This window comes from Mobula hypostoma, chromosome 6, assembly GCF_963921235.1.
Source record: "Mobula hypostoma chromosome 6, sMobHyp1.1, whole genome shotgun sequence".
In the NCBI taxonomy this organism is placed as follows: domain Eukaryota; kingdom Metazoa; phylum Chordata; class Chondrichthyes; order Myliobatiformes; family Myliobatidae; genus Mobula; species Mobula hypostoma.
In genome coordinates, this window is record NC_086102.1 from 137093847 (window position 1) to 137119451 (window position 25605).

The 25605-nt window shown below is 40.9% G+C and overlaps 1 protein-coding gene across 1 annotated transcript; it reads right to left on the minus strand.

The window, feature by feature from the left end:
• Positions 1 to 6892: 6892 nt before the first annotated feature.
• On the minus strand, positions 6893 to 14154 carry LOC134347651 (secreted phosphoprotein 24-like). Its single transcript, XM_063050022.1, has 8 exons — positions 14103 to 14154; positions 13857 to 13960; positions 12872 to 13000; positions 12528 to 12659; positions 12369 to 12413; positions 9693 to 9737; positions 7144 to 7188; positions 6893 to 7021 (listed from the first exon to the last, which is right to left on the minus strand). Exons 1-8 carry the CDS (start codon positions 14152 to 14154, stop codon positions 6989 to 6991), a joined length of 585 nt encoding a protein of 194 aa, XP_062906092.1. The 3' UTR covers positions 6893 to 6988.
• Positions 14155 to 25605: the final 11451 nt, after the last annotated feature.

The following is a 25605-nucleotide window of genomic DNA, read 5'->3' on the forward strand; positions in this document are numbered from 1 at the left end:
CTGGGTCACCTGGAGGAGGTTGTATAATGTTGAAAGACCCGAAACACCCAATGATTCCAGGGTCATCACTGAAGATGTGTCCAGAAGCATCAATAGATGTACGTACACAGCGGGAGGATGAATATGGAGATATGGATTGGAATGATTTAGCAGATAAGAAGAAGAGATATGATTATGCTGAGGAACATTCACTGGAGGATTTCTCATCAATGCATAATCAAAAAGAGCCTGTGCTATCAACAGCATGATTGGCACCCCCTAGTTACTATCAGAGAGGGATAAACCAGGGCATGAAATCAAAACCAGAATAAAACATACACTGTACCATTCGAGGTACAGTTTCTGAGGGATATTGCTAAGGATATCGGGACAGATATGCCCAGGGATGATCATAGGGAACTATTCCAAGCAATTAGTTACCAGAGAACAATACATGGACTAGATGATACCAAACAAAGGTGACTGATTATAATATGCTTGCATCCTAACATGCGCACCACTTTGCCAGAAACACAGCAAAATGCAGGGGAAACAAATGAGTTAAAGAATGCTATGCTGACTGTTATGAGTATTACTAGTGGGGATCTAATAGATGAGTTAGATAAATGCCACCAGGAATAAAGGAGAACACCTCACTGCATTTACCTCCCGTCTGTGGATGGTGTCCAAGGGGTGTATGGATCAACATTAGATTGCAATCATTTAGAGCCAGAACCCAAAAATAGATGGTTAAGAACATTAGAGTCTCATAGTACTGATGAATCTGGAGACATTAGAATTGTTTGATCCCAGTGATCCTACACATACCGAGGCATGAGTACTTAGGAAAATTATTAGAGCATGGGAGAAGGAAGTGCAAGAGTGAGATTTTAACTTTAGGAACACTCCAGAGACAGCTGAGGTGTTTTCCCTTTGAGAAAATGCACGGGATATCATGTGGGGACATAAGCCAACAGAGAGACTGTAGAAGGGGAGTAACATAGTGCTGGAGTGCATCCTCACTCAATCATGGGCGCCATTGTCAGGGGCAGTAGGGTGTTCAAACCTGCTGTTTTATCTGTGGTAACATGAGTTATTATGCCTGGAACTGTACAGCAAACAGTTCATATAATCTAAATCCTAACAAAAATCAAAGATTGGAGTTACAGAAGGGTCAGAGTATATTGGAATTTTGTTAATGTGGGGACTTCATGCTTTAAACTTGCTGACAGTTGTTTACATGTGCATGATGAATAAATTCCAATATTCCTTTCTTTTAAAAGTTTAGAATAACATATTTCTTCAAAGTTATCAAATTGTAACTGAATATTGTGGTAACATTTTAACCCTTACACACAAGAAATTTTCTGAAATAGTTTAAAGTGTGGTAGGTATGCAGGTCTCGAGTATGTAAAGTATGGCCACTTGTGAATTCTCTTGAGAGAAAGAGAAAGACTGATAGTGTGTGTGTGTGTGTGTGTGTGTGTGTGTGTGTGTGTGTGACAAAGAGTGCAAAGGCAGTTTTTAAGAGGCGCTGTCTTTAAGAAGTTGTATCAATGTGTTAATGTGGCATAAGCCCCCACCCCACAGTTCTTTCTCTTTTCTTGGTTCTTTGAAAAATGTGTGAAAGCTATTCATGGTGGGAATAAACTGTTTATTTTAATTTTTACAGTTACTTGCAGAATGTTCAAAAAGAAGAACAGTGAAAGCATGGATTTTTGTTTGTCCTGTCTGTGTTTTTGGATTGTATTTCTTTATTTGTTTTCCGTGGAATTGATTTTAGTGAAACTCAGATTCCACACTGGCCAGGTGTAATCTGGGATGAGATGGAAATCTGTGCATCTCTATTCCAAACATGTGATGTCCACATTTCTGAGGGAAATTAGCATTCAGGAAAATTGCTCATTAGTGGACAGTTAAATTTTGATTGGAGCATGTCAGGAGCAATCATAAAAGTTGGTTTAATTAACAAGAGCACTTCCATTTACAGAATATAAATGACATTGCTTGAGACTTTTGACATATTGATTTTGAGTTTGAGATTCTTTGGAAAATACTTTTGAAGTAACCAATGTTTAGTTACGCGAACTGCAAATGGAATTTCAATTTAAATATTGGACTGATGCAAACAGCATTTCATCATTAATTTCTTCACCATTTTAAAGCACACATTTATCTGGCTGCTGCAAGATGTTTGAATTAAAATGTCTTGGTCTGTCAACCTTTGCAATGCAGGGTTGCGATGTAGCTGTAAAAGGTATCAAAGTTTCTACCTTCCTTGAACAAAATCTTTATGGTATTGGAGAACCACATGGGCATCAGGTTATGATAGTAAATTATCCCAAGGGATCACCTATAGCAAAATAATAAGGTCGAGCTTGAACAACAGAAAGCAATACTCAAGAACAAAGACACAACCAAATGAAAAAGACTGTATTTGAAAATTTCTTGTAGATGGCTCATCAGTAAAATGGATGAGAGGAGAACTGGGTGTGGTACATATGTAGAGGATGAACGTGGCCAGAAAGGTATAGTATAGCTTCAAAGTTATCCAACATCATGAGTGCACAGGCAGCAGAAGTGGCATATGTAGTTTGCCTGGATCAGTTATACATTCCGATAGTATGTATGTTTGTAATAACTTTGCAAAACATATTTCTCTGTGAGAAGCAAGAGGGCTTGTTTCAACTGACTGAAAGCCCCTCCAATATACTGCTCTGTTGCAGTATATATTTGAAGAAACAAAAGGGAAAGAATAGGGAATCTTAAAGGTTAAAAAATATTGCCTAAAGGGAATAAGAAGGCTGATGAATTAGTGAAGCAAGGTGTTTTAAATGGGTAGGCGTGGCAGCTAAAGATGAGGGAGATGGGTTATGGATTTTACCGATTAGCAGAAGAAATAATTAAAAAGAAATGTAAAGAAAGCAACCCTCTGACATACCGACAGTGGAAGGGCCTTGGACTAATTTGCATTAGCTTATGTTGGATCCTTGTCACTCATCCCAGGAGATTGCAAATATATTCTTCTAGTGCTAGATACTTTCACCAAGTAGGTGGAAGCTATCCTGACTTAGACAAACATGGTCAAAGGCACTGCCAAAATCTTATTGGAAAGAGTCTTTACTCACTGGTGATGACCTCAGAATGTAGAATCAGATTAAGGCACATATTTCACAGCACAGGTAATGCAAGATATCAAGGCATTTTTAGGGATCAGGCAGAGATTTCACATATGCTATTGACCACAGTCTTGTGGAATTATGGAAAGGATGAATTGAACACTAAAAAATATAATTGCCAAAATGGTGCAACAACATGGCAGGTAGTTTTGTCTTATGTACTGATGATGATAAGGAATACAATGGCATCATCGATGGGTTACACTCCTTATAAACTCATGACTGGAAGAGACATGAGAGGGTTGAAGGAATTGTTAAGATTAGATTTGTTAGAACCTGAAATAGAGTAGATTATGTCAGAAAAGTAGGTACAATAATTGGTAGAGGTAGTGAAAGAGGCCTATTATGTGGGGCAGCCATCAACTAGGAAAGAAAAGTCAACAGAGCAAAGCCTATTTTGACTCAGAAGTCAGTTCCATAGAATTAAGTCCAGGACAAAGAGTGATGATTAGAATACACTAACCCACCTGATTTTTAAATGTAAGTTTTGCAGGGCCCTATTAAATTATAGACAAGTCCATCAGTGTATATAGCACTGATTTCTCCAGATAAAAGTGGGTGGTGCCAAACCACCCAGTTGAAATTGGTGGAGAGAAAACCAGTGTTATCACCATTGGCACATAACAATTGATGCACATGATGATCCTGATTTCAGAGACTTGACAATCAACGTACATGGTAATCCTGATTTGGAAGACTTGGAGTTGGAACAGCTGTTCCAAGAAAATGGAGACAGACTTGACCAAGGAGGAATTTGTCCATTCTCCTAATTTTGAGAACCGGCAAAGTTTTGTCAAGAAAATAAGGAAAAGGTTGGTTCCTACCTCCCTAGAACTCATGTCTAAAGAAATAGAGAAAACTGAAATCTATGCTACATATGGTAGTTGGTTGCGTGCCATGAATGTTATGAATTTACTACAGTTCAATGCATTTTTCTTACAATATGCATTGGTGGGACAGACATATTATACGTAGTAGCAGCAACGAGTTATACCAAGGAATGGAAATAATGCCCTTTGTAAAGCCATAATGCTGCACTTGGGAGTAAAACTAGGTCTGACTGTTGGAAAATGAACTTTGTCTCAGCTAGCAATAAATGCTGTAGTGAATAGAAGCTCACAATCCAAAGAACTGATATGGATTGATATTTGTGGGACCATGTTGCTTCAGATTTGCCACTGATTCCTCACTGAACTGCAGACTGGCCATGAGTTGTGGAGGAGGTAAAGGAGATCATTAATCAATGGACTAAACATACAAAAGTTATTAAGGCACGCTGATAAAGCAAATTAAATATTGCATGAGTCAGACTCTTGGGATAAGTTTTGGAGTTGGGGATCAAATGTTCAAATACATCCATGGGTGAGGATAGTATTGTATGCTGCTGTAGTATTAACTTTATGTACGCTGATAATATTATTGTTCAAAATGTATCACCTTAGAAGGTGGAAGGTTGAATTTGTGCAAAAGGTAGAGGATGATAGTTTTGGAATACAGAGAAGGTGATTGCCAGTATAAAGAGTATATCAATTCAGTAAGTAAATGGTACCTTCATTTTTGTATAACGTAACTGTAGCACATCTGCAGGAGGTTCATGGCAATCCTATGGGTAGTCAACAGAATGAGAGGAGGGATAGTGATTCTAAGATAAATATCTTTGGATCAAGAGGAGGGATGTTGGCCAGAAAGAACTACAGTCTACAAATCAGTGAATTCGAATGAATCAAGGACAGCGGAGGACCGTCGGATCAATTGTCTTCATTCTTGTCATGAGTTTGAAGGAGTTGGAGACTGCTATTTTGTGCAATGCCTCTGCACCCTCTAGTTTTTAAACTGAAGTTCCTTGACTTGATTAATGCTTTAAAGTAGACACAATGGTGCTCCAGGTAATCTGCTGGGCCAGAGATCATTTCCAAATAAGAAGTTATCTGTAAGGCGTTCTTTGATATAATATAACATGCAGATTTGTGAATGTTGTGGTCTGTGTCTGTCCTGAGTGATTCAAACTGGTTACTGCTTGAGAACAAAGAGCCATAAATTACCAGTTGTCACTTACAGAGGTAGTGTAATAAATGGATACTGGCTTGGATCAAACCCAATAAGAAGGTGTTAAAGATCAGTCAGACTACCCTTAGCCAATAACACAGAAGTGCAACATTTGAATTGGTAAGGAATGAATATAAAAGCTGACGCTTCAGGTACGCTAGGTATGCGATGACTCTTTAGAGATGCACCATTACTAATGTGAAGTGTCCCACGGGCATTTATGTGAAGATTAAAAATGGACCACAAGGAAAACAAGGCCAGCAGAGACTCCTTTTTACTGCTATTACCTTTTCTATACTTTAATTGTTCATGGAAGGTCAGGAAAACTTAGTAGGTGTGCACACAGGCACTTGGTTGTCTAAGTTCATGTGCTCTTCCGCTGAGACAATAAAGGTACTTGTTGGCACTTACAGATTCTCTCTGTGCCTCCCTGAGGGGTAGATACTTGTAACACATCAATTTGAAGGCAGTAAATTGATCAACATGTCTCGTGAATGCACCAGACAAAGGAGTACGGGACACCATCAAGGACTTATTCAGGAGGCAGTGCCTCAGGAAGGCAGCATCCTTCACTGAAGACCCTAAACATCTGATATATGCTGTCCTCTAGTTACTGAAATTGTGCAGGAGGTAGAGGAGCCAGCATACCTACACTCAACTGTACACGTTTGGATATTTACCCTCTGAACAGGGGAGAAAAAAAATGCCCTCCCCTCCCCTTTTCTTCTATTCCCCATTGGCTTCTTATCTCTTCTCACCTGCCTATGACCTCTCCCTGGGCCCCCTCCTCCTTTCCTTGCTCCTATGGTCCGCTCTCCTCTCCTATCAGATTCCTCCTTCTCCAGTCCTTCAGCAACCATCTTCTAGCTATCCTCCTTCCCCTCCCCCTACGTTTTTATTCTGGCTTCTTCCCCCTTCCTTTCCTCCTGAGAAAGGGCCTCAGCCTGAAATGACAACTGTTTATTAATTTCCAGAGAAGCTGCCTGATCTGCTGAGCTCCTCCAACATTTTGAGCATGTTGCTTTGGATTTCCAGCGTCTGCAGAATTACTCGAGTTTATAAATATTGGAGCTGCTGCAATGTGGCAGACATTCACTCCAATGATATCTCATTCCTAATTACGTCTAAAAGATCTCATGGGCCCCAAATTCTCATTCCTTCAAAATATAACTGTTGCAAATTATAAACAAAATAAAAAGGCAGAATTAAACAATCCAAAGACTTCAAACTTGCTGCAGATAAATTAGCAATCCGAATGCATGACAAATCATTCTGTGCCTGATGTTAATCTTCAAGCAGCAAATTTGCCAACGCATCAGGAGATTCCAACAGAAAAAGGAATTATATCACCAGGAGATCCCACATCTAGAGGTCCCACCAGACAAAGCATCTGCACCAGCAGTTGGCCACACACCAGGAATGCCCACCAGACGAAGGAGATGCACTATCAGCAAGCAACAGGTGAACATGAGCATAATAACTGGATGAACTCCCATAGGTCAGTGACAACCAAAACAACTTCCGTAAGCAGTTCCATCGATATACAATATAGTATTTATTACTTTATTTTGATCCACAATATATTAAACAATAATATACAGCAAAGGACAGAACATTTACAAACAATCAAATCTCCCATCTACAATAAGATCTTCAGTCAGGAGCTCCAGGCCCCTCAGTCTTGTAGTCAGTAGGTACAGTACAATTGTTAACATTTTATATATTCTGAATGAGGTTTTCTTGTGTTCACATTGAGTTCAGACTCTGTGGAGTTTCATTCGTGGTTAGTGCTGGGCTCTCGAGTCCTCATTTTGTTCCTGGAATGGAAAGATGAACAGATTTGTAATTTTCAGCTCAACTGAGCTCACTCTGACATCAATATTTTGTCATTATTTTTAATGATGGTCACATCAGTCACAGCGCTTCAGTTTATACTTACATTTGAAGACAGCTCCGATGATAATTCCGTTGACTTGCTTTTCATCTGTTTTACGAGATAAATTATTGCAGCATTAGAAATCATCACCAGATGCAAGGTTTAAAGTTTTTTTTGGTAAATGGGCAAGTGAAATCACTTTAAATTCAGAATTTCAAGTCACCGAGAAATTCCAGCAAACACTTTGCTTCACAAACAATCTGAATTTCAGCAAAATATTAATGTAATGGTACTCTAAGATTGAATATTACAAGGATGTCATTATCTTGGAGAAGGTGCAAACAAGAATTATGAAGATATTACCAGAACTGGAGGGTTTGTGCTATAAGGAGAGACTGGATAGGTGAGGAGTTGATTCTCTAGATTCTCTGGAGTGCAATAAAGTAGGGGAAGCTTTATAAAATTATGAGGTGAAAAGATAAGACAGATAGCCAAAGTATTTTCCACAGGGTAGAGGAGTCTAAAATGAGAGAACATAGGATTAAAGGTGCAAGGGGAAAGATTCAAAAATGATGTGAGGGGCAACTTTTTCCAACAGAGATGGTGGTTTTATGGAATGAATGACCAATAGAATTGATAGAAGTAGGTGACATTTAAAATGCATTTAGACAGTTCCATGGACAGGAAGGATTTTTAAGAGATATGGGCCAAATGTATGCAACTTGCTCAGCACAGATGAATTGGACAAAGGACCAGCTCCTGCATTGTATAGTTCAATGATTCTATTAAACATTAATCATTAATAGAGGGGTGATTAATTCCTTCATTTGTTCTCAACTATGCTGACATTGGTTGCTTAAGGTTGTTATAGGCAGGGGCTGTAGTGAGGATAAGCTCCCACTACTTATTAAGTGCACTCAATGCCGTGTATCTTAAATAGCCTCTGACAACCAAACCCAGCTCCAGGCCTTCACGTGTGCCTTAGCTACCAATTCCATGGAACTGTTCCTACTGACCGGAGAAAGGGCAAAGATGATTTACTGGTGCCTTACAACTAGTTGGCAGCTCAGCTTGAAGAAGCAAAACTCTGATCTCAAACCTCCACTGCATTGCATCTACAGCCACCCATGGGAATTGCTTTCAGAGTAAAACCACAAGGGAAGCTCTGGATTTGCAGTCCCTAAGACAGTCCTATGTTGAGTTCAAAGCTGACTGGCAACTCCTGCGACACCACTGATGCCAAACTGTATCAGTCTCTGCCGTCCTTTGGACTCATCAGCTAAGTGGAGAGGATGAGGCTGCTACATGGACAACAGCTTGCTCTCCATATCATACCGCTCTGGCTTGTGTGCCACCTCCCATGGTCGGCCCAGACCAACAGAGAGCCTCAGTGCTGACATCTCCCTGCACCATACACTTCTAGACAATGAACATAGAAATCTCCAGCACATTACAGATCCTTCAGCCCACAATGTTGTGCCAACTATGTAGCCTACTCTAGAAACTGACTAGATTTTCCTACCACATAGCCCTCTAATTTTTCTAAGCTCCATGTACCTATCTAAGAGGCTCTTGTACCCTATTGTATCCGCCTCTACCACTGTCACCGGCAGTGCATTCCACGCACCCACCACTCTGTGTGGAAAACCTACCTCGGACATCCCCTTGTACCTACTTCCAAGCATCTTAAAACTATGCCCCCTTGTGTTAGCCATTTCAACCCTGGGAATAATCCTTTGGCTATCTACGCGATCAATGCCTCTCATCATCTTTTACACCCCTATCAGGTCACTTCTCATCCTCTGTCGCTCCAAAGAGAAATGGGCAAGTTCATGCAACCTATTCTCATAAGGCATGCTCTCCAATCCAGGCAACATCCTTGTACATCTCCTCTGCACTCTCTATAGCATCCACATCCTTCCTGTAGTGAGGTGACCAGAACTGAACACAGTACTCCAAGTGGGGTCTAACTAAGGCCTTATATAGCCATAACATTATCTCACGGCTCTTGAACTCAATCCCACAGTTGATGAAGACCAATACACCATACGCCTTCTTAACAACACTGTCAACATGTGCAGCAGCTTTGAGTGGCCTATGGACATCGACCCCTGATCTCGCTGATCCTCCACACCATCAAGAGTAACCCTGAGCCAGTGGTTATAATCAATTGAACAAGGGAAAATTAGTGGATCCTCCTTTCATGAAAACACCAGTTATATCAATCCACAGACCATGATTGACCTCAGGAGACAGCATCCTTTCTAATTTTATTTCAAAATTAAGTGAAGAACGAACTCAGGGTGAAGTTGGTCATCCTCAGGAAATCTAAGATGGTGAATTTGTGCATTAATATGCCATCCTCTCCCTGCTCTAAGTAGTCATTTATTATGTTTTCCCAAATTAGGTTTCATCAGTATATTATGGTTGAAAAATCAATAAATGAAAATTCCAAGATTAGAATTGCATTAGAAGAAATGACTAGAGAATATTTTGGAGAATTTGTGCATTAATATGCCATCGTCTTCCTGCTCTATGTAGACATTTAATTACATTTCTTCACTATATTATAGTTGAAAATCAATAGATAAAAATTCCATGATTAGACTTACATCGGAAGACTCCTCAACTGATGTCTCATTTGACTTTCTCTCTACCTGCATGAAGAAAAAAAATCAATATTTATATGCTCAGCGTGTTAATCAATGAAAATTTGTAGAGTAACCTTTGAACAAAACCTTTAATGATTAATTACATGTAAACCTAGATTTATCATGATTTGTGATTCAGTATTGTAGTGGAGAAGTGTTCACCAGAACCATTACATTCTGCAACAATAATCATATCGCCCGGATAATGTGAGGTGTGGAGGGTCTGTAGATAATTTGGGGAAAATGTCACTCTCACCTTATTAATTGGCATTGAGTGTATTGAAACTGCTCTGCATCTTGGTCTCCAAAACTGGTGAATGTTACAGATATTTCCCTCATGCCTAGCACCCAATCATGTTGATATCCAGCTCACTTTATCCCTGAGAGGAAGCAAACTCGTTCTCTGTATTAGAGCCCCTCAGTCAAACTTCCCCAAGGAACAAAACATCACAATACCTTTCTCAATGCATTGACCTAAATAGGGTTGCCAACTGTCCCGTATTAGCTGGGACATCCCGTATATTGATTGGTTTGTCCAATACAGGACTGCCTTGTCCCATATTTCCCCCGCTGAGGTAGAGCGTTCCTGTGAAACCTTTCGTGTCGAAATGGCGTAAAGCGAAGAAGTAAATACCATTAATTTATATGGGAAATATTTTTGAGCGTTCCCAGACCCAAAAAATAACCTACTAAATCATACCAAATAACACATAAAACCTAAAATAACACTAACATATAGTAAAAGCAGGAATGATATGATAAATACACTGCCTCTATAAAGTAGAAATAATGTACGTACAGTCAGGAAGATTAAGCCAAAACCAATTTGTAGAAAAAAATCGGCACGTACACGCATGCGCACATCATGTATGCGCGCGTCACTCATGCGCACACAGGTGCCCGCGCAAGGCTTCATGGTCATGGTAGTATTTCTCGGGGTAAACACAAGTGTCCCATATTTGACTGCTACTTTTGTCCCTTATTTGGGAGTGAGAAAGTTGGCAACCCTAGACTTAAAGTATGTGGAGCAGACTTGATGGGCCAAATGGCCTAATTCTGCTCATATGTCTTATTTCTTATGGTCTAAATGGTCCTCCCTCCCTCTGTTCAGACATAGTTGAATTGAATATATTTAACATATTGACTTTGTGTCAAGATCAAAAAGATCATCTGATTTTTTTCCATTTATACTCACATCAGCTGAATCTTCAAGAGATGTCTCTTTTGACTTGTCTTTTTCCCGTATGGAAATAATATTTATATATGTTTAGTACAGGACAGTGAGGAATTTTGAAAAGATATAAACTGAAAAATTTTCAGTTTGCTCGAATATTAAGTATTGAAATATAGCAGAGTCTTTGTTTACTCTGAGCACTTCAGCAGCAAATGCAGCAGTCCATTGGGAAGGCAAATTGCCTTTATTGCAAGAGGATTTGAAAAGAAGAATACCACAATTGTATTTAACCTTGGTGAGGATTGTATGGTTTTGGTCTGCTTTTCTGAAGAAGGATATGCTTGAGGCAGAGGATACAGCAAAGATATACAAGTATAGTTTCCAGAATGGTGCATCTGCCCTATGAGGAGAGTTTAAGTACAATAGACTCTGTCTATGACAGATTGGAAGAATGAGAGGTGCCTTACCATGAGCAAAATACTGAGAGGGTTTGATTGGATATCAGGGGAAGGATTTTCACCAGTCTAAGGAGTTGAGAGCTTGGCTCATAAGTCTCAAAATAAGAGCTTTGCTGTGAGGAATGGGGTGAAACTCAGTTGGTGAGTCTTTGGAATTTGCTACCCCCCCCCTCCCGAGAGCTCTGGAGTCTCAATCGCAAGTTCATTCAAAACAGGGATTGGTGAATTGTTGGATGTTAACGGAATCAAGGCCAACGGTGTTCTACAGGAAAATGCATTGAGGTGGAAGCTAATACTTTATATTCTCTCTATCTTCGCTCACCACTGTCTGGAATTTGGCCGAGAATGAAGTAAGATCCTCAGACTCTATTCTGACAGATCAATCTAGATTTCACATTCCATTGAAAGACTGAGGCATCAACGCCCAAATTAAACTTACATTTGAAGATATTTCCAGTGAAGAGTCTTCCAATTTACTTTTCTCCTATAAAAGCATGAACATTTATAACATTAGTTGAAGGTTAGTAATCCTGACATTTCTAAATGATGATTCCATTACTTAGCATTAGATTGCAGAAGCTTCAATAAAAAGACTAATCTCAATAGTACACTGATATTCAAAAAAAGTTCCTGGCTACAGTAAGTGCCCGGAGCAGAATGAATGACTATTCCTGCAGTAGATGGCACAGGCATCGTGCCATCTGTTATATTGAATCCATGGAAGGATTGGTACTTCATGACTCAGTGATGAGAGTTTGACAGACACTTCTCTTCTACCCTGTTCTGCTGATGCTCAGTTCATCTTCAGCAGAGAACAAACTCATCATGCACTGAAATCTAATATTAGGATCCCCTCCCTAAACATCAGACTGGGATAACATGCTGTCTTATCCACTATTCCTAATGGAGAACTTAACATTTCATTGCTAACAATTATGACTTCATCACGAGCAATTGAAATCAACAAGAAAAAAAGAATCTGATAAATTACTGATTAATACTCACATCTGAGGTTTCCTCAAGTGATGTTTCTTCTGATATGCTTTGTGCCTGTAAGATAAAGATATTTATTTTTAGATCTTCAGCATACATAAACAATGAAATGTTCAGTAAACGATCTTGTGTTAGAAATTCCATTGTCCTGAATTGTATGAATACAGTTACCTCAATACTGTTTTCACTTGATTCTGTTGAGTCACTCTCGCTGTCAGCTGTCGTCAGACCGTCACACTCCACTTCGACATCAGCTACCTTATCAGCAAAAAATTCCACATGGCTTTTGCAAAACCCTTTCTCCTGTTAGTATGAAGCATAATGGAAGGAAATTACTCATGATTCCAAGCAAGACAATAAATCAATGTGATTAAGCTCTAAGTCAATTCTTAGCTTTTACTTTGATATAACTGCATATGTATGGTCATTTCTATCAAATATGTTGTAATTAAAGCTTGCGTTTTGATGCCTTTACATACACGGACTTGCATGATCTAATATAACTCCGGACTCACCGCTATGTTTTTATGGCGGAAGGAGCAGCTGGGATCATCAAATTCCTGTCCAGAATTCTTGGAGCAGACAGTTTCTTTCACAGAGAATGTTAAATCCATGCTGTAGGACAGTTTACCTGTGTGATATGTCTGAAGGAAGAAAAAGAGATTATTGGTTAATTATTGTGTCTGGTGTTCTTTCACCACTCTGTTAAAACTCAGAGTTACTAGGGGCTTTTCGTATCTGAGCAATCAACCAAAATGGACAAGAGAATTACTTTGCCCAATGGTAAAACTGTTACTAAAACCATCATGATATGGATAAACAACAGGAATTCTGCAGATGCTGGAAATTCAAGCAATATACATCAAAGTTGCTGGTGAACGCAGCAGGCCAAGCAGCATCTATAGGAAGAGGCGCAGTCGACGTTCGTCAGGACGAAGGGTCTCGGCCTGAAACGTCGACTGCGCCTCTTCCTATAGATGCTGCTTGGCCTGCTGCGTTCACCAGCAACTTTGATGTATGATATGGATACTTAGTTTGCAGGAACCCTTAATTATTGGAGGGAAAAAACAAAACAATTTTGGAAAAACTTTCAGGGACTTCCAAATCAAAGACCAATAGATCTTTGAATGTTAATTCCAAAAATTTTGGTCCACAACTCAAACACTGATTAAGAATTAAATTGCTGAACACAATGTAATATTCAGCTCTTGTTGAATACTTAGATTCCATCTTATCTTCTATGTTATAGAACTTACACCTAGAATTATACATTTTGTGTCACTCACCCCATCTGGCCTACACTGGCTCCCAGCAGACCAATCCCATCAATCCTACTCTCCTTCCCTTCACGTCAAATCTCCATAATGTTGTCCCTATTACATACCATCATGTCTCCTCAGGTATTTTTCTGTTAAGCTAATCTTAGGATAAGTTTTAGCAGCCAATTAACTTGCACTCTGACATAGTTTGTGAAACGCAATTAGCCAAGGACGCACTTACATTTGTCACTCCTCTCCTGGTGATACCACAGAGGTTGGGGATCTCAGTCATTTCATTCAGCTTTATAACTGAGGCTCTCAGGGCTTCCTTGGTGCTTGGCACTCCTGCAGAAAGAGAGGGAAAGTTGTAAAAGACATTCCAACAGACCTCAGTGAATTCTTCTTACACATGGCTGAAATGTTGCTATCTGAAGCTCATTATGAACAACGCACTGCTCCCTGAAGTTCCATTCTTGCCAGTACCTACCTGAGCAGGAGAAGATCTGCACAGCAGCAACTGCAAGCAGGAAGGTTTTCATTCTGCCTCGTATGGGGTCAGCCAGCTGGTTTTTCAAATCGAAGGAACAGCTTTTCTCTTTCTGTTGATCTGCCTTCACCAGGCTGCCTTCAGTCTTTATATCCTGCACCTCCACCACATTCAAACACTGGCTCGTGTTTGCTCAGCTTGCTGACTGTGGGCACCAGAACCAGATGAAAGGTGGGCTCCACTTATGGGCAAGCTTCCTGCTAGTATCGTCATCATGTTTAGATTTGCTGGGAAATTGAGCCCGTTCACGTTTCATTCCTTGGAATATGAAATAATATATGTACAGAGAAGAAACAATCATCTCAAACTTGTACAAAACCACCTTGCACCATGATGATTTACCTCCAGTGCACCTCCAATGTTCAATAGGTACATCGAATGTCAGAGAAATGTATACAATATGCATCCTGAAATCTTTTCATTGAGAACATCCACAAAAACAGAGCAGTGCCCCAAAGAATGAATGACAGTTAAATGTTAGAACCCCAAAGCCCTCCTTAACCCCTCCCTCTCCACGCACAAGCAGCAGCAAGGTGACAGCCCCTCCCCCACCAGCAAAAAAGTATCTGTGCCCCACTACTGAGCACTCAAATGTGCAGCAAAGCATCAGTAAAGTCACAGACTTGCAGTACCCCAAAGACTACTCGTTTATCCAGTAATTCAACATACCACAGGCTCTTTCTCTCTTCCTAATAAGGGAAAAAGAAGTGTCCCCGTTTCACAGTGAGAGGGGAGACATAACAAACAGCTCACTGATTTATGATGTTGGAAGTCTGTTGTGTCGCTTTTTCCAAGCTCTGCGTCCAGAGAATCGGCCCTGAAAAGGCTTAGGTCTCTGGGCACACAGTTGGCAAATAACTCGCTGCTCCTGATGTTCCTTGTTCTCCCGCGACGCCTCTATCAGGGGCATTGGCCTTGAATCAGCCCATCTCCAGAGCCATGAAAGTCTAGCACCCTGAAACAATGCCAGTCTTCCAGGCTGTGTCCTTGGGATATCAAAAAGCGGCCAGTCGTGTGGTCCCGAGAACGGGTCCCATTCCCACAAAGCACCGAAGTCAGTGTGTAAGGGTCAGGATCTTCAAAAGAACCTTGAAAAGGAAAAAAAGAGATATCAAAGATAGAAATAGAGCTGCTTCTGAAGATGCAAGCAAGGGAGTTACCATTTAGCACCATCTTGACTTTGCTCCGCCCTCTGAAGAATGTGCTGGAATTACCAGCACACTGCTGAAAGAAACGCAAGGGATAAATCCAAAGTATGTTGAGAGAAACCTTGTATGTTTTTCATGTTCTATCAATGTTTACAGTAATACTGATGACATTATTAGAGGTAAATAAGCTTTGTGGGCAATTGGAAGAATTTATCCAATTACTACTCCAGGAATATCACCAATCAGAGTTAGCAGCTTCAAATTGAGGGTACAATTGAGAAGTAATTGACTTTGGAAAGTCAAATTTGAAGGCAAAATATGGTGTTAATGGCAGGATTCTCAGGAGTGTGGAGAAAAAGAGGAATCTTGGTTCCATGTCCACAGATTATCTCAAGGTTGCAGCAAAAGTTGACAGGATTGTTAAGAAGACACTTGGTGTGTTCTGTCTGTCTGTATCTTGTTTTACAGCGGTTGGCATCCAGCTTAATGGTGCATTACCGCCACCCTCTGCTCCAGAATGTGCACTAGACATACATTCTAAATCCCTTCACCCAATCGCGTGTGTGCGCGCATGCGCGCACACACACACACATATACAAACCTACACTTCACCCTCCCATCTTTGACCATCCTAGTATCCTATTCCTGTTTATTCGTCATATTCTATAAAAAACCCCTGTACCCCTTAAAAATGCTAAAAATACCCGGACTTGTGCTCTCTCACCCATGCCCAGCAACCCTTTTAATGTGAATTCCTGCATCCCCAACTCCCTTAATTTATTTCTCATCATCTCTCTCTGTATCCCATACTTCCTGCAACTCAGAACTACATGTTCTACTGACTCCTCTTCCTGACATTCCTCACACAATCCTGTCTGGTATTTCCCTATCATTTTTAATGTTTTGTTTAATGCACAATGCCCCAGCCTTAACCTAGTCCACACAATTTCCTCTCTTCTGTTTCCATTACCTACCCTAGTAACTGCAACACTCTTTTGTATTTGATATAAATGCCTCCCTTTCCCCTCCCTGTCCCATCTTTCTTGCCACATCGGTTGACTTTTTCCCAGATTACACACTTAACCTCTGCTTTACTGACACTAATGTGCATTTCCACATTTTCTTTCTTTAACGCCCTCTTTGCCAACTCATCCACCCTCTCATTCCCCTTCACCCCTACATGTGCTGGAACCCATAGAAACTTTACCTGACCTCCTTGATTTGCAATTCTTGTAACTAACTGAAGGACTTCATAAAGTACATCTTGATGACTGTTTGTGTGAAAAGACCTAAAACTTGCTAGAACTGAGGATGAATCTGAACATATCAATGCTTTGGTTTGTCTGGCTTTCTGCATCCATTGCAACGCAACCAACACTGCCAGCATCTCCACTGTAAACACCCCTAACTTATTAGATGTTCTTCTGCTGATTCCAATTTCTTTTGCTTGTATTACCACCCCAAACCCTGTCACTCCTGTTTCAGGTTCCCTCGCACCATCCGTATAAATGTGAGTATAATCACTATACTTTTCCATCACATGACAGTTAAATGCATTTACCAAATCTGTTTTATATCTTTCTTTCCTTTTTACCTCTAACAAATGCCAGTCTATGTCAGGCCATACAAGCTTCCATGGAGCTACAACCGGATAAACTACTGAAGGATTTATCCTCAGATCAAATACTCCACATTCTTTCGCAATATCATTCCCTACCCGACTAAAGGTATCCCTCTGAAACCTCCCATTTTCCCAGCACTCCTGCAACACTCCTTTAGTAGGGTGAGAATCATTGTGCCCCTGCAAGTTAGCCCAGTAGTTTGCCATCAGTTGCATCCTTCTTAGTTCCAAAGGCATTATTCCCATTTCTACCTGTAGGGCTGACACTGGTGACGTTTTAAAAGCCCCACTGCACACTCTCAAGGCCTGAGCCTGAATCACATCCAGTTTCCTTATAAGAGACCTAGCTGCTGATCCATATACTATATTTCCATAATCCAATACAGATCTCACTAAAGCCACATACATTCTCTTCAAAGCTGAACAACTTGCTCCCCATTCCCTACCAGTCAAACATCTCATCACATTTATTACTTTTTTACATTTCTCCTCAACTTTCCTGATATGGTCTGCCCATGTTAATCGTGAATCAAATATAACTCCCAGAAATTTAAATGATGCAACCCTTTCTAATTCAACCCCATACATTCTTAACTTCTTCCCTACCTTAACCCTTTTCCTGGTAAAAAATACAGTCTGAGTTTTATCTACTGAAAATCTACATCCCCAATCATAACCCCACTCCACCACTTCATCAATTGCTTCTTGTAGTTTCCTGATTATATGGTCCATGTTCCTGCCTCTTTTCCAAAAGGTCCCATCATCCGCAAACAGTGACCTACCTATATCCACTGGTACCTTTGTGAAGACATCATTGATCATAATGATGAAAAGTAACGGGTTAATCACACTACCTTCAGGTGTGCCATTTTCCACTATGTACTGTTTTGATAATTCTGATCCAATCTGAACTTGAATTTTTCTACCAAACAAAAAATCTTTAATCCAATTAAAAACTCTCCCACCAATCCCCATCTTGTGCAGTTTAATTAATAATCCTTCCTTCCACATCATATCTCAGGCTTTTTCAATGTCAAAGAACACTGCCACTACTGACTCTCTATTTGCCTGGACCTTCCTTATTTCAGTCTCTAACATAATCACTGAGTCCATGGAATTCCTTCCCTTTCTAAAACCACTCTGATAACTTGTCAGCATTCCCCTTTTCTCAAGCTCATATGATAACCTTTCTGTTATCATCCTTTCCATTATCTTACATATACTTGATGTTAATGCAATTGGTCTGTAGCTAGTGGGTTTTGACAGATCCTTGCCAGGCTTCCTTATTGGAATTACTACTGCTTCTTTCCATGCACTTGGTAATCTTCCCTCCTCCCACACTCTGTTATAAAAATGCAGCAACTTCAAGAGCGCTCCTTCTCCTAGATTTTTTAGCATCACAGAGCATATCAGATCTTTCTCTGGGGAGGTTGGTCTCGATCTCTTTATTGCTCTCACCATTTCTGCTAATGTAAATGGATCATCAATTATATCATCTGTTCCTTCCCTCCTGCTTAACACACCTGGGTGTTGGCTCATTATTCTTTCCCTTCTTCTTCTCCCTTCTTCAGTCAAATTTTCTGAACTGTGTATCAGTACAAATGACTTGGCCATGACCTCAGCCTTATCCCTACTGGAGACTGCAGTTTCCTCCTCAGATATCATTACTGGATATTCCCATTCCCTTCTATCTCCTCTCATCCTCATAATCATTCCCCATATCTCTCCCACAGGTGTTGTTCTTCCTACCTTGTCGCAAAAACTCCTCCAACTTGCCCTTTTAGCTTGACGTATAGTTCTTCTCACCACTGCCTGTGCTTTCTTATATAGAACCAAATGCTGCATATTATGGGTTCTTTTAACTAGCCTGAATGTTCTATTTCTGTTTTTCACAGCCTGACAACATTTCTCAGTCCACCATGGTACCAGTTTTCTATTCATCCTATTTTTACTCCTAGGTATAGATCCTTCTGCTGCCATGATAATTGCTGAAGTCACCTGACTGTTTAATTCATCTACATTTCCAGAAATATCAATCTTTGTCAACCCTTCTTCACTCAACTTCTGGAACTTACGCCAATCAGCTTTTTCAAACACCTACTTGGGGGTTCCGACACCTGGTCTTACTTCAACTCTTTCACCCACTGAACACAAAACTGGGTAGTGATCACTGCCTACTGTTGAAGCAGTCCAAACTCCCTAGTTACTAATACCAGCCAAGGTATTAGACACTAACGTAATATCTAACACTGACTCAGTTCCTGTTGTTATATCTATCCTTGTGCCGCTACCATCATTCATACACACCAAATCCCTTTCTTCCATCAAATCTTCAATTACCTTTCCATTTGGATCTGTAATCTGATCCCCCCATATTGTGCTATGAGCATTGAAATCTGCACACCACACTACTTTATGTCTGTTTTGTCCTTGTATCTTTAATAGGCTGTCCAAATCCAACCTTTTACATGGATTGTGTTAGTTAATTATAACCACTCCCTCCCCTCTCTCCCACACTTCCACCACTATGTATTCCTGATCATCTCCTTTTTCCAGTACCCTATATGGTATACCTTGCTTGATTAACATAGCACAACCCCCTCCTCCCCCTAGATTTCTATCTTTCCTTATCATTGTATACCCATGTACCACAAAGTCTAAAGTTGGTTTCAGCCAAGTTTCCTGAATACTCACTACATCCGGTTTTACAACCAATTCTTTAATAAAGTGCTTGAATTCCTGGCTATTGGCCAGTAAGCTCCTTGCATTCCATTGTAAAAGAATCACCATAATTAGTATTAACCAACACATGACACTTCCTAGTTTGACTGATTACTGAGGTTCTCCCTCGCTTCCTCCCATGTCAGTCCTACTAACCCTAAATGGTTCACTACTGCTTTTACCACCAGCTGAATTTTGTCACTTTTTGACTTTACCTCAGCAGTACTATTAATCACTCCTGCAATGAATGTTACTAGAGCCTTCTTGTCTACATAAATCCTGTCATTTGTTCTTTGTTGCATCTCTCATATCCCTATTGCTCCCTGTTTATTAGGAGCATTATTCTGTTCTCTTGACATTCTTACAGCTTCTGCATAAGTGATCTTTCTTTTCACTCTTATTTCTTGAATTTTAGTCTCCCGTCTCACAACCTCACACCCACTATATGCAACATTATGAGCTCCTCCACAATTGCAGCATTTTGGTTGAACTCCTGTTCCTCACTTTCCATATTCATGATCACTCCCACATCTAGCACATCTCCTCTGCCTTTTACAGTTTTTAGCCACGTGTCCAAACCTTTGACAATTATAGCACCTCAATGGCTTTGGCACATACACCCTTACTGGGTAACTCATGAAACCCAGGAACACCTTCCTTGGCACTCTTCCTTCTTCAAATTCAATCAATACAGATTCACTTTCCTTTTTCACTCCCTCCTTTGTTGTTTTCAGTCTTTGAACATTCATTACTTTCCCTCCTTTGATATTCCTCTTCATCTCCTCCATATTTATACTCATCGGTATCCCCGTGATCACTCCTTTACAACCACTGTTTTGTGCTCCCACCCTCCCAGTGTATTCCACCTTGCATTTTCCTATCTCTTTTAGCTTGAGTGCTTTCTCAAGTTGTTCCTCATTCGCATATCTTACCAATAAGTTGCCATCATTAAGGACTTTTGCAAATACTATTTCCCCTATCTTATTTGTCAGAGTTGTTGTTAGCACAAATGGGTTAATTTTCTTCATATGTCCCTGAGCCTTCTCATTAAACCTAATTATGACAACACCTCCTCTCTGAGCTTGTTCATCTTCCTCACTTTCAGAGCTTTCTCCACTATCATTTCTTATTCTTTTATTCCCTTTGTCTTGGTTTTTATTCATCCGACCCCTCACTACCTCCTCATTCCCTTTATTTCTCCCTTCACAATAATCCACCCCTCCCCAGCTGCCTACCTCTGGTCCCAAGTCTCTATCCCTCTCCTTCTCCACTTTCTTTCCCTCAACCCCGCCTCTTATCTTGTCCGCCATTACCGGACCCACACGACCCCCTCCCAGCAATTTCCGTTCCTTCCCCACTCTCTTTCCCTCAACAGGTTCCAAACCACATTCACGCATCAAGCAAAACACAGCCAGCTTCCAGTCAAGCCAACTCAGCCACTCGCTTCTCAGACGCCGGAAGTCAAAAGCCGTCCCCCCGAATCGTCTTTCTTCCTCCTGGTCTCTGAACACTTTCCCTCTAACGAAGGGTCTCGGCCTGAAACGTCGACTGTACCTCTTCCTAGAGATGCTGCCTGGCCTGCTATGTTCACCAGCAACTTTGATGTGTGTCACTTGAGGATCTGCTAGGGGCAGCCCACAAATGCCATCACACATTCCAACACCAACTGAGTAGGCCCACAATACTCAGCAGAACAATGGACAGCAAGAAGTCTATCAAAGCTTGCAGTGGGACTTGGACCAGCTGAAAAAAATGGGCTGAAAAATGGCAGACAGAATTTTGTGCAGAGAAGTGTGAGGCGTTGGACTTTCAGAGAACCATCCAGGGTACATCTTACACTGTGAATGGGAGAACACTAGAGGAATGCAGTAGAACAAAATGATCTGGGAATACAGGTCCATAATTCATTGAAAGTTGCGTCACAAGCAGATAGGCCCAGAAAGAAAGTTTTTGGCACATTTGCCTTCATAGATCAAAGTTCAGGAATTGGAATGTTATGTTGATGTTGTACAAGATGTTGGTGAGGCCTAATTTGGAGTATTGTGTGCAGCTTTGGTCACTTACAGGAAAGATGTAAATTTTGATTAAAAGAGTACAGACAAAATTTACAAGGACGTGGCCAGGACTGGAGGACCTGAGTTGTAAGGAAAGATTGAATAGGTTAGAATTTTATTCTTTGGAACATAGAAGACTGAATGGAGATTTGATAGGGGTATACAAAATTATGAGGAGTATGGACAGAGTAAATGCAAGCAGGCTTTTTCCAATGTGTGAGACTACAACTAGAGGTCATGGGTTAGGGGTGAAATGTGAAATGATTAAGCAGTACTTCAGGCGAAAGCTCTTCACTCAGAGGGTGTTCAGAGTGTGGAACAAGTGGTGGATGCGATTTTGTTTTCAATGTTTAAGAGACATCTGGATAGGTATATGGATGGCAGGGGTATACAAGGCTACAGTCCAGGTGCAGGTCAAGGGGTCTTGTTCACCCTCTGCAGGTTTGTCACCCAACATCTGACATCCAGCCACAGATGTCCTTCATCTGTGTCACTGGTGATCGAACCCGGAGCGGAGACTTAAACTCCGGCCTGACCTCTAATCCACCTTACAAAATATAGGAAGGATGTGGAACCTTCAGAGAGAGTATAGAGGAGATTTACCCAGATGCTGCCTGCATAAGGTAATATTTCTTATGAGGACAGGTTGAGCAAGTTCGATCTTTTCACTTTGGAGTGAAGGAGGAAGGCGGCGCGACGCAGCGCACATGGCCGTTCCGAATTGATATCGTATCTGTGAAGAAGGATGCCATGCACAATCCTGATTTGATAGAGACAGACGTGAAGAAGCACGGAGGAACATCTGGAGTAACTTTGAAATGCCTGCTTCGCTGCCGCTGCTACTGCGCGATCGAGAATCTCCGGAGGGAAGGCCCTAAATCCTCGGCCTTGCCTATTGCCTGTTGCTGGGGCCAGAGTCGAAGCGCTCGACAGAGATGGTGCTCGGTGCATCGGTTTCGGGGAGCTGGTCGGAGGCTCAGAGTTTTCAGAGGGACTCGGAGTCGGACTGTGGTCGGATGCTTCCGGGATGCTGCATCGGCAAGTTGGCGGCGCTGGAGGTTCACCGTCTGCGTGAGATGATGGGACTTTCGAGAGACTCTGAGACTTTACCGTACCCATGGTCTATTCTTATCAAATTATGGTATTGCTTTGCACTGTTGTAACTATATGTTATAATTATGTGGTTTTTGTCAGTTTTTCAGACTTGGTTTGTCATGTGTTTCTGTGATATCATTCTGGAAAAACGTTGTATCATTTCTTAATGCATGCATTACTAAATGACAATAAAACAGGACTGCATGTCCTCATAATCTAATCTACGTTTGTATAATAATCTAATCTAAATGAAATGATAAAGATGTACAAATTAAAATGCATTGATGCACTGGGCTGCCAGAGACTTTTTCCTTGGGCGGAAATGACTAACATAAGTGGACATAAATTTAAGGTGATTGGAGTGAAGTATAAAGGGGATGTCAGAAGTAAGTATTTTATACAGAGAGTGATGGATCCATGGAATGCCCTGCTGGGGATGTGGGGTGGGGTAGAGGCAGATACATTAGCGATAGTTGAGACTCTTAGAAAGGTACATGGATGATAGAAAAATAAAGGGAAGGGTTAAGGAGAATAGAATCTAAAAACAAGGAGATAATGCTAAGGCTTTATGACATTAGTCTAAGTCAGGCTTTACTTTGGAATATTGTCAACAGTTTTAGGCCCCATATCTCAGAATGGATGTGCTGTTATTGGAGAGAGTCCGAAGGAAGTTCATGAGGATGATTCTAGGAATGAAAGGGTTAACATACTAGGGGCATTTGGCAGCTTTGGGTCTATACTCATTGGAAAGTAGAAGAATGTAGGGGGATCTCATTGTAACCTACTGAATGTTGAAAGGACTAGATAAGGTGGATGCAGAGAGGATGTTTCATATGGCGGGCATGTCCAGAACTAGAGTGCACAGCCTCAAAATTGAGGGCCAATCTTTTAGAACAGAGGTAAGGACATTTTTTTTAAGCCAGACAGTAGTGTATCTGTGGAACACTCTGCCACAGACAGTTGTGGAGGCCAAGTCCGTAGGATATATAACGCAAAAGTTGATCGTTTCCTGATTGGTCAGACATCAAAGTTTATGGCGAGAAGGCAGGTGTATGGGGTTGAGTGGGATCCGGGATCAGTCATGATGGAATGGCAGAGCAGACTCGGGCTGAATGGCCTAATTCTGCTCCAATGTCTTATGGTCTTATGGATAGATTGATCTTAGAATAGATTAAAAGGTCAGCACAGCATTGTTGGCTGAAGGGCCTGTACTGTGCTCTAATATACTATGTTCACACAAGAGACTATGGCTGGGAGAAATCTGGACTACCACACAAAAACATTGGAGGAACTTAGCAAGTCAGGCAGCATGAATGGCGGGAAATGGACGAGCAAGATTTTGGTTTAAATCTCTTCATCTGGGCTGGAAATAAAGTGAGGAAAGGGGTGAAGCAAGATTTGACAGGGTATGACACTGTAGCCTGGATTAAGCATTATTAGAATTATTTCTTTTGCTTTATTGCTTTTATATCTTTTCCTTAAAATGTACAGATCTTTAAAATGGCAGCACAAAGAATATTCTAGTTGTTCCATATGAAGAAACTTATCCAACCCTCACTTCTCACAAGGTGGGAACAAATGTATCTGCAAGCACTGGAAATCTGAAATAAAAACAGAAAATATTTAAAGAAATTCAGTGAATCAGATGGCATCTGCAGAGAGAGAGAGAGAAAGAGAGCAACAAAGAGAGAGGAAGAGAGAATACGTGTGAGAGAGCTGATTTTGCAGACCCATAAGATACAAAAGCAGAATTAGGCCATTCAGCCCATCCATTCTGCTGCTCCACCATTCCATCATTGTGGGTTTATTATCCCTCTCAACCCCATTTTCCTGCCTTCTTTCCATATCTTTGATGCCCCTACTAATCAAGAACCTATCAACCTCCTCTTTAAATATACTCAATGACTTGGCCAGCACAGCTGTCTGTGGCAATGAATTCCTTGGATTCACCACCACCACTGCCTAAAGATATTCCTACTCATCTCTGTTCTAAAGGAAATTCTTTGAGGAAAATAGACGTGCTTTCTTCAGAAATGTTCTGATCAACTGGTCATCAACCTGAAACACCAAGTGTTTTTCCATAGCTTCTGCACGATCTGCTAACCTCTTCCAACATTTTCCCCTCCCACTCTCTTGGTGACAAGTATATTGTAAATCAATGGCCCTCACAGCTTGCCCACCATTCTGAGGAATTAATAGTCTCCACTGACCACAACAAAATTCTGTATCCTTCTATTTAGTTCAAGGCATCACCAGTCCAGAGTTTACTTGGTCACTTTGCAATCATCTTGGTCATCTCCCCAATCTGTCTATGTCCTTCTGGTGACTTCCTGCTTCCTCAACACTACCTGCCCCTCCATTTACTTATCTTCATTTCATCCTCCAACTTCGTCACAAAGCAATCAATTCCTTCATCCAAATCATTGACATATGACGTGCAAAGAAGCTGTCCCAATACCAACCCCTGCTGAATTCCACTAGTCTCCAGCAGACAACCAGAATAGGCCTTTTTTCTTCCCTTTCTTTGCCTCCTGCCAGTCAGTCAATCAGATACACACAGTAGTACCTTCCCTATAATACCATGTGCTCTTACCTTATTAAGCAGCCTCAGTCACCTTGTTAAAGGTCATATCAAAATTCAGATAAACAACATCCACTAACTCCGCTTTTTTCTATTCTGCCTGCTCTTCCTTCAAAGAGTTCCAAAAGGTTTGCCAAGCAAGGTTTCCCCTTAAGAAAATGTTTTTGGTTCAAATGTTTGATTTCCCCTTAAGGAAACATGGCAGTGTTTGGTTAATCTGATC